This window comes from Hyalella azteca, unplaced genomic scaffold (assembly GCF_000764305.2).
Source record: "Hyalella azteca isolate HAZT.00-mixed unplaced genomic scaffold, Hazt_2.0.2 contig6726, whole genome shotgun sequence".
In the NCBI taxonomy this organism is placed as follows: Eukaryota; Metazoa; Arthropoda; class Malacostraca; order Amphipoda; family Hyalellidae; genus Hyalella; species Hyalella azteca.
Window position 1 is genome coordinate 2395 of NW_025936878.1, and position 9619 is coordinate 12013.

Consider the following 9619-nt stretch of genomic DNA (forward strand, 5'->3'; position numbering starts at 1 on the left):
AAATAACAGGTTGTTTCTCCTCGACCCCGGTGCAAAGCATCGCTGGCTCTATAGTCTACAGGGTTCAATGATCGAAACGGTCTGATATCAGGCACGGTGAACAACATGATGGACCAGGGTCTGGGGGACAGGGAAGTTAGTAAGACCCAGGGTCTGGGGGACAGGAGGTTAGTAAGACCCAGGGTCTGGGGGACAGGGAGGTTAGTAAGACCCAGGGTCTGGGGGACAGGGAGGTTAGTAAGACCCAGGGTCTGGGGGACAGGGAGGTTTGTCATCCTACTTCAGCGCCGCTGTGTTGGGCAAGCCTTAATTATTGCACCGAGTTCGATTTCAATATAATTTCATTTTATGTTATATTCTCATCATAAATGTTTAATTTCATTTTTGCCACGATATTAAAAGTGAAAATAGCAGTGAGAAGTGTGCCTGCCATCTTTCAAATTGATGAGAATGAAAGCTAGTTATTTTATTTGTGATTAAATAAAAATTTATCCTAAGATTGTACAACGGGCTTCCATTTACCTCCACCAGGTATTCTTAGCAGCAACGGTGTGCACTGGCAGCACGACCGCCGTTTTGTGCTACGCAACCTACGCAACCTTGGTAAAATTTTTAAGATTTATTATCTCACAAATTTAGAATCGTGTACAAGAGATGTGAAATTCAGTTCATGAATAGAACTGCAATAATAAACTACATACAGTAATTCAATTCTGATAATGAACTACCTTGCAGAATCTGAATTCGGCTCCCATTTGACACGGTTATCAATAACAGCAAGAATAAAGTGTGTAAATTTAACGAAATAATAATATACGTTTGAAAATTACTTTTTAAAGACAACACTTTTAAAGGGGAACGCAGCCGTGCACCACAAACTTTGTACACCAATAAGCCCTGAATCGAACGCCTTGGATCTTTCCGGACATCCACCAATCAGCCGTGAATGGAATCTGCTATCCGGAACCGATTATTGACATCCTTCTGCTTTGAATATTTTGAGCTCCACACCCCCCAGACACGAGGTCGAATAGCCTACGGTCGAATGGCCGTCCACCACTGAACGTTGCGTCGAAGCATCACTTCATACCCTGGCCACCGCTCGAATTACAACTTGGGCGCAACAGCCTGCGACCACTTGGATTTGCCCACCTCCGGCCTCGCATAAAACCTGCCGTGCACCACCAGGCCGTCGGTCGAAAGAGCCGTGCGACTGGCTGAGTCAGGTTAGGTTAGGTTGGGTTAGCACTCGGCTGGAGCGTTCGACCCGCGGGCGTTCGACCGAGGGCTGGTTCGACGCACTGCCTAGATACGGACGGCTTGGTGGCGGATATCACATTCGCTGCAGGGCTCCGGCGCGCTACGTCCGAGTGGTGTACAATTTTTTCGCGGTACGGCGGACGACGCTAGGCCATTCGATCGCCGGCTGTTTCTCCTGAGGGCTGATTGGTCTAATTCAATTGATTCGTTCTGTCTGTTGGCTTTCGGCTGCCTATATGATTTTCCAGAAGTGTTGAAGGCTACGTTCCGGAGGGCAGGAGTCATGATAGTCCATTACATCCAGGGCAGTGGTGGTCTTCGGCAGGCTTCCCCTTTTAAAGAATCCAGTGTTTCCAATGTTACAGATGTACAATGAATTTCTAATTTTATTTCCGAATATCAAACAAATTAATTTTTCGATTTTTTAATATTTAAAATTTTTTCTAAATTATTTATTCTGTCAATTGATTCCTGCATTGCCTCCAACTTCACACAAGTGTGCAAAATTTCATATCAATTGGACAGGTAAAAGTTTGTCAAATATCAATTATAAGATTGCAGCTGGCAAAATTATTTTTTCAGTTTTTTTAATATTGAAAAAAAAATTATTCATAAAATTGTTGATTTTGTCATTTGATTCATGCATTGTCTCCAACTTTACGCAAGTGTGCAAAATTTCAGATCGATAGGATAAGTAGAAGTGTGTTAAATTTCGATTACAAGATTTGTAGTAGACAGACAGACAAACAAGAAGTGAAGTTAAAGAGAAGTGTTGTAAAAATAGAGGTAATTTTTGAAAGATATTTGGTAAGTTGATTATTTTTCTGCGTAGGACTAATTTGAGGTAGGCTCGTTGGGTTGCAGTTCGGTTGTCATTTCTCCACTTCCATTAAATTTTACTTTCCCAGTCGGAGGCAAAGAATCATCTCGACCTGCTGTAAGTACTACACATTTGTCTCGAACTTTCTCAGACTTCTCTAATATTTGAGATAATAATCAGACTTCTCTGATATCTAATATCTAATTTTCAGGTTTCTCTAATATTTGGTGTTTGGATTATGGATATCAGTGAACAGTTTCAATTCTGCAACACATCTGCTTTGCTGTCTCAACCTACACAGACTCGGGATTTATTTTTGACCAAGTGATGTCAGCAAACATTCTTTAACTAAAATTAATCCAACAAACCTGCTGACCACAAATTACAATTCAATTGCGAGAATTTCGAATTGTGTATTTTTCTTCATTGTATAGCTCGATGAAGGTTAAAGTTAAAGTTATATTCTTCCTTTTGCGCGTGCTGTGATGAGTAATTTTTTTTAATTCACATATATAACTTCACATTTTTCACTTTTAATTCACACACCAGGGTAATTCACACACAATTTCCAGGAATGGGTAAGGATCACCTAGAGGAAGCAATTAATATCGAAGGAAAAGCGCTGGTGGAAGACCTCAAGAAGTACGGCGGTGAAGCCATCAACTTCCCCGACAGCTTCAGGACTGTGGCGCTCAACATCATCTGGCAGATGGTGGCCAGTGAGTCATCAAATTCTGTTCTAATCGAAATTTACCACAACTTTTGGCAGATTCTTGGCATATAAAAAGAATCAAACAATTTTTTCAGTTCGAAAAGTGTATGTCATGAGGTGAAAACTATCCATCTCTTAAGGAAGAGTATCAAATTTTGACTGCTTCTACCTAGTTGCAGGTCTGAGCTGAATTCATATTTATTTGATGTCTTCTTATTCAGGTACTCGGTACGATCTTCGCTCCAAAGAAGTTGAAACGATTTATCGTCTGACTAATGAATTTCGTGAAACATTTTCCGTGTTATCGTTATTACCCGTGTTCATTCCGGCATTAGATCATCTGCCTAAATCCGTCAAGAATTATTTGTTTGGCGATGATATTTTTGATCGCTTTGTGGAAGAAATGAAGGTTATCGTGAACGTGAGTTGATTTTGCAGATAATAATTGATGATTGTTTGAAATGTTTCACTTTCGTGTCTGATATTTTGATGACTTTTCCTTAGACCATCGCTGAAATTTGTTTTTTACACTTGGGCCCCAAGTGAATTATCCTCAACATGAAACATTGAACCTGAGAATCCAAGGCCTAAATATATGCATACATATTTGAGAACTACAACTCATTTTCAACTATCGCCAATGGAGTTTTTCAATGCCATACAAAATAAGATCTTCTTTCCTCTGCTAGGAAACCGTGGACAAGCACCTGGAGGACTATAACCCAGACAACCCTCGGGACCTCATAGACGAGTACATCAAAGACATGAGGGCAAGCGAAGGAGACAATAACTCTCTTTTCCGGAAGGGAGGTAAAGGATTTCAATTTGACAATGATTTTCAATGTTAATTAGGTATACATGATTGTTTTCTCAATTGCGCATTGCCAATCGTTATTGTTCTGAATGAACCCTACTAAGATCTGTGTAATTCATGTTGAAGAAAACAATCTCATTGAAATTTTGAGCTTTTTAGCTTATTAAAATATGTTGCATCTCGATCTTTAGATCATTTTTACGAGGCCTGTCATGAGTCTTTGCTCATTCCAGCTTTGAACCAAATCGTCAACGACCTCTTCGGCGCGGGCTCTGACACAGTGAGCCACATGCTGAGGTGGATGGCTTACCTGCTCGCCCGGTATCCAGAGTACGCGAAGAGGATGCAGCAGGAAATAGACGCTGTCGTGCCCAGGGACCGCATGGTGTCGCTCGATGATAAGCCGAGGTACTCATTTCATTTGATTAATACGTTTGGTGCTATTCAAGGCCTATCCTTTCAAAAAAAGTTAAGAGATCGTAAGTTCATCAGCCAATCATTGACGGCCGTTCAAGCCATGCAAATCCACCAATCATAGAAAAGAAAATAGAGCGTAAGTACTTACGTTCACTTAGCGAGTTTTAAAAGTATAGCCCATGAACTCTTGCCGGGGAGGGCTGGAGGACATCAGTTAAATTGAAGGTGCTGGATATAAATTTTGTATTTACTTGAAGTTCGCTAATACTTAATATACTCCAAAGTATATCTCTCCAGTCACTGTCCATGTTTAGTTATGTTGGAAGCTCATACAGGTAAATTTGTTATTTCACATCTCAAAACAGACTAAAGTATTAAAATTTTAAACTCATAGATCACAAATAAAAATTAAAGATGGTGCACCGATGATAATACATGGGCGTAGTGGATTATAGGTTGCGTAATGATGGGCGTTCACGTCTGCCAATAAACGGTAGACACGTTTAATAATAATTTACCGTCTGCCATCGATGGCAAAACATCAATAAAACGAGAGGGCGATGAGTCCTTCAATATCCATCGATGATTCGTCGATAATTCATAGGTTCTAAATCATCGATGGTGCGTTGCTGGTACATCTTTTGTAACTTTAGTTCAAAAAGAAACCATGACCTCGTTCTGAGTGCTTGGCTTTTAGGATTTAGATTCAAGTAAAATTCTCGAAAATTGGGCGAGTTCTGTGTAGGTACAAGTAAAACTGATAGTCGGGAGCATAACGTTAATCAATTTTCCATGCTGAAGTGAAGCCACTGAGTACGTATCACTGGGTGCCGAGCGAAGTTTCATTGTTAATTAACAAAATTTCCTTCGGCGGTCGTTCCCTTAAACAAAGCAACATGTTCAAATAAACAGCGAGTAATGCAACGCCCATTTAATTATCATAGTAGTGACATTTACAACTTGGAGAAATTAATAATTGCCATACTTCAGTTAGGCCTCTTAAAAAGCTGCGTGCGCTAAGATCGCTCCGATGGCTCAACGGTAGAGGATTAGCTTTTCCCGCTTTAAACGCGAGAGACCTGGGCTCGCAATCAGCCGTCAAGTACTTTTCTTCAAGTTGAGTTCTCACGAAGTATGCGTACGGTAAAGTGATATTATGTCCCTGCCGCTTTTCTGACATTGTTGCTCGAACTGCCATGTTAGATGTGTATGCGTAATCCTGGGAATGTGTGATCAAAGGAAGTAGTGTCCGGAAATGTTTAGTATCGGCCCAAAAAATAAGCGGAAAATTATTATTGATGTCATTGGCTAGATTGTCAATGGCTAGTATCTGGTGGAAGATGAATTTTTCGGGTAGGATGACATCGGCAGGTATTAGGTGGAAGGTAGACCGGACGCGTCATCGCTACTCCACCTGCAATTTCCACCTATAGCCTCCAATAATAATCATCGGTGCTGCACCAATAATTTTCATTTTGTACGACTCTCTACTGAATTGATTGATACTTTTTTGGTAACAAAGTTTTTATTAACTGAAAATTTGAATCGAGTCATACTTATACACATACAAATTTGAAACCAACCTTGCGTAATGACACCTCATTTTCCATATCAAGCTTGCCATTGGTAGAAGCATTCACCGTTGAAGCTTTGCGGTACTCTTCCATGGTGGTGTACAACGTTCAGAGGTCAGCTCATCGAGATGCAACCATCAAGGGCTATTTCATCCCCAAGGTTAGCCTTATAGTAGTCCAAGATATACATGGATCTTGTCACATAAAAACATTAATTTAACAGTTTAATAACCGTCCTTTTCACTTGCAGTATTCCGTTGATCTATGTGAAAAATCTTCAATGCCAGGTTTGACTATTTCAGACCTGCCTCCTGACAGGGTTACACACGTTGCTGCAAACTATTACAATTTCGTTGTTATAGTTCACAACTTTTTCTACCTGAGGACTTGAGCTCAGCATCAGACTCCTAGCTGTTTACTAAAAATTTAAAAAAATGGGTACCGCATAGGCTTCCGCCCAGTAGTCGCTACACTCGGCTTGGAGTTCATCTGGGTCTGCTTCGTCAAATGAACAAATTCAGCTTCTAGTCAGAATCTCCTTTCCGATTTTATAGTGTCCTGAGTGTCCACACAGTGAAAGCAGGTTAGCCCGTGCGGGCAACCTGCTCCAACCTGCCACAAGAATGAACATAGGATAATAATGTAAGTGTTCACAGTGAAAACCTGTACGAATAGGCCAGCGCCAGGCCTATTTAATTCAATTTCAGGCGCCAGCCTCAGCAGGTAACCAGCACGCTGGCAACCTGCTTTCACTGTGAGGGTACCCTTAGGGTACGCACACAGTGAAAGCAGGTTTGCCCGCGCGGGCAACCTGCTCCAACCTGCCGCAAGAATGAACATAGGATAATAATGTAAGTGTTCACAGTGAAAACCTGTACGAATAGGCTTCTGTATTCTATGGTTTCAGGCGCCAGCCTGAGCAGGTAACCAGCACGCTGGCAACAGGTGAAATTCTGCTGAAATTCTGAATTCTGCTGAAATGGAGGTGAAATTCTGCTGAAAAACGCCTGAAATTCTGCCGCCCGACTCGTCAGGAAGAAGAAATTTCAGGCATTTTCAGCAGAATTTCACCTCCATTTCAGCAGAATTCAGAATTTCATCTCCGAGTCAGGCGGCAGAATTTTATCAGGAGGGTATTAAAAAGCTGGTTTAAAGTTATGACAAGTGCCTTAATATTCACGGAAATTATGTAGAAAAGTAGATTAAGGTACAGGCTATCATGTTAAAATAAAATTATTGCGATATCTTTGCACGTCTTATTTTCATTCCAAAAGATCCTTACTTAAAAAACATGCCTCATACAAAAGAAACGTTTAGCGACTCTTTGATTAGATTTGACAGAAGCGTTTAATGACCACCGTTCTGGTTAAACTAAATCCTTCCCTAAAACTCGAGTGTTACGTGTTCTAATTTGGATGAACGTGAAGTCGTCTCGATTTCGCGATTTTGAAGACGCTACCTCAGCGTTTATTGAAAAGAACATGTAAATGAAAGCTCAATATGCCCCTAATCTTATTGCCTGCATTTACTGAGACACCTTACAAAAGATGCCGATTTCTTAAATTGAATTTCAGGGCACTTTGGTTCAAGTCGCCAACTACTCCATCCACCACAACCCGCGGTACTGGGACGACCCCCACAAGTTCTACCCTGAACGATTCCTGGACGAAAGCGCCACCAAGTACACAGCTCCTAACATCGGCTTCTTCGCCTTCGGTTCAGGTGAGGCTTTGCTAGCCTTCGACACGGGTAACATTTTACTGCTAAGCTAATTTTATAATCCAGGTGTGTACATAATATCATAATTCAGATTTGTTTATACTAATGAGACGACAAATTCTACGTTTGATGATCGGGACAACTATTGCGCAAATGATTTATTGTAATTAAATTCTGCGATAACGCGTGCAAGTTCCATTTGAAAAACAGCCGGCTTCACATTCATCATTCATACATTTGTGGGACCGATGAATTAGGTTTTAAAGCCAAAAAAATCTGTTTCGTGTTGCCACTCAACAAGAGAAATAGTTCCAGAAGTTTTCTATTCGCAATAGGTTTTACAACAACCTTTCGAAATTTCATGCTCTCCATCTGTTACTTTGAAGGTTTAAATAATTGACTTATTTGAACTAAGCCAAGCGTATCCGCCAGGTCGTCGTCAGTGCGCTGGTGAGCTGCTGGCCCGCATGGAGTTGTTCCTCTTCACCGCTGCCATCATCCAGCACTTCGACGTCATTCCTCCAAAAGGCGTGGTCCTCAGCCAAAAAGATATACTGAATTTGGGAGGTGTTCGCACTCCCGCAGACAATAAGCTAATCTACAGAGCAAGAAACTAACATTTACACAAACCTCTGTCCAACCCACATTGTTAGGTACAGACATAGCGATAACTGAATCGGTCGAGCAAAAAAGAAGCATTTGAGAAAAAATTGAAAAATCTATCGTCTCTGTATAAAGTTACTCAATGTGAAAACTGTGGTCGCAAATTTAAAAAAGTGTGTGTTTTCCCTTTCCAATGAATATATTTAGAATATCGTATTGTTGAATATTTCTTTCGATACCACTCAATTACACACCATGAAGAGGCTCGTGGTAGAGGGCACTTAATACTGAGCGAATGAAACGTTCCAATCCAGCAGCCTATTGGCATCCGAATAAAGCATAATCGACGTAATGTTCAAACGGAAAAATGTGCTAAGAGTCGCTTTTGGGTTGGTAAATTCTTGGCTGAAGAGGCATATGTTGATTTTTAATTAAATTTTACAGGTTTTGATTAACACTAAATTTAACAGGTTTTGATCATTAATTAGATTTAACAGGTTTTGACTATTAATGAGATTCAACAGGTTTTGATTAATAATTAGATTTAACAGGTTTTTTGAGGTTTTTACGTACAAAGTGCGCGTTGTAACTGCGATGTATATTCGGGAGATAGTTTTAGAAAGAACTGGAGCCCTGTTGGTTACGGTCGTGCGGACCAGAGATCACTATGATATTGAACAGGAGAGAAGGTAGAGCCTCCGTACTTCACCCTATCTATTGTTGCTCTGTTGGTAATTATTGTCACGTTTGATTACACAAAGATTAATTTGTATGTTGTGGAATTTAATTAATTTTCGTTTTTATATGGAATTATTTAATTTTTATGTGGTGGAATATAGGTGTACCAGCAAGATAAGCTCTTGACTTTTTCGTGGCGCTGTCTATTAAATTGTGTCTTGAAGTCTGGAGGCTTTTATTTTATTCCCGTGAACAATTCATGCAAACCTGGTGAACCCCGAATAATGTGAATCATATTCCTGCGTCAACTTACCTTACTAATGTTTCTCCGTAAAAAACACAACGTAAATTTTTTAACATCTTCAAAAACAGACTAGACGAAGCTATGCAGAAGCATATGTTCAGTCTTAAAATGCCTAGCAAATTACGGACCGCAATAAGTCCAGCAGCTATCTCAATCAATCGTCAGTTATGGAAAGATCGGGTTCCAGAGGCTGGATCCCTTGTGAATCAAGTCACGAAAAGTTCAAGAATCTGCAACAGGCCATGGGCCTATTTCTTCAACGCCGACACTTCTATTCTATTCTATTCTATTCTAATAGAAGCATGGCACATAAGGACCTTACACAGAACGAAAAAATATCCTAAATGTTGTTCGCATAACTTCTAATCCGAGGCACAGTACAAAAAGGTGATAACTCTTTAATTGTAACTTTGGAAATAAAATGGTCAATTACTCGTCGAAATCGAAAGAAAAGTTGATGAATGGTAGACGTTTATTTAAGTTTGGTATCGTTTAGTTTATAACCATCTTCTGCGGCAATCTAACATAGAATTCAAGTCTGAGTTGCTGGAGACTAAAACATATCCATTGAGAGCAGATGCTAAAGCATCGCTATTAATTACCTTGAATCTGTTATTATAATGTATTGTTATTCGCATTTGCGGGCTCAATTTATCCTAATTCTCAAAGCAGAATGATTGATCACTTATCGTAGTTGGCAAAAAAGTTTATTAAAATC

General features: G+C 40.1%; 1 protein-coding gene across 1 annotated transcript; it reads left to right on the top strand.

The window, feature by feature from the left end:
- The first annotated feature begins 542 nt into the window (after positions 1-542).
- LOC108675880 (cytochrome P450 2L1) lies at positions 543-8789 on the top strand. The gene is made up of 8 exons (XM_018163926.2): positions 543-603; positions 2653-2799; positions 3014-3213; positions 3482-3602; positions 3840-4014; positions 5640-5757; positions 7172-7319; positions 7749-8789. Exons 2-8 carry the CDS (start codon positions 2655-2657, stop codon positions 7931-7933), a joined length of 1092 nt encoding a protein of 363 aa, XP_018019415.2. The 5' UTR covers positions 543-603; positions 2653-2654; the 3' UTR covers positions 7934-8789.
- Positions 8790-9619: the final 830 nt, after the last annotated feature.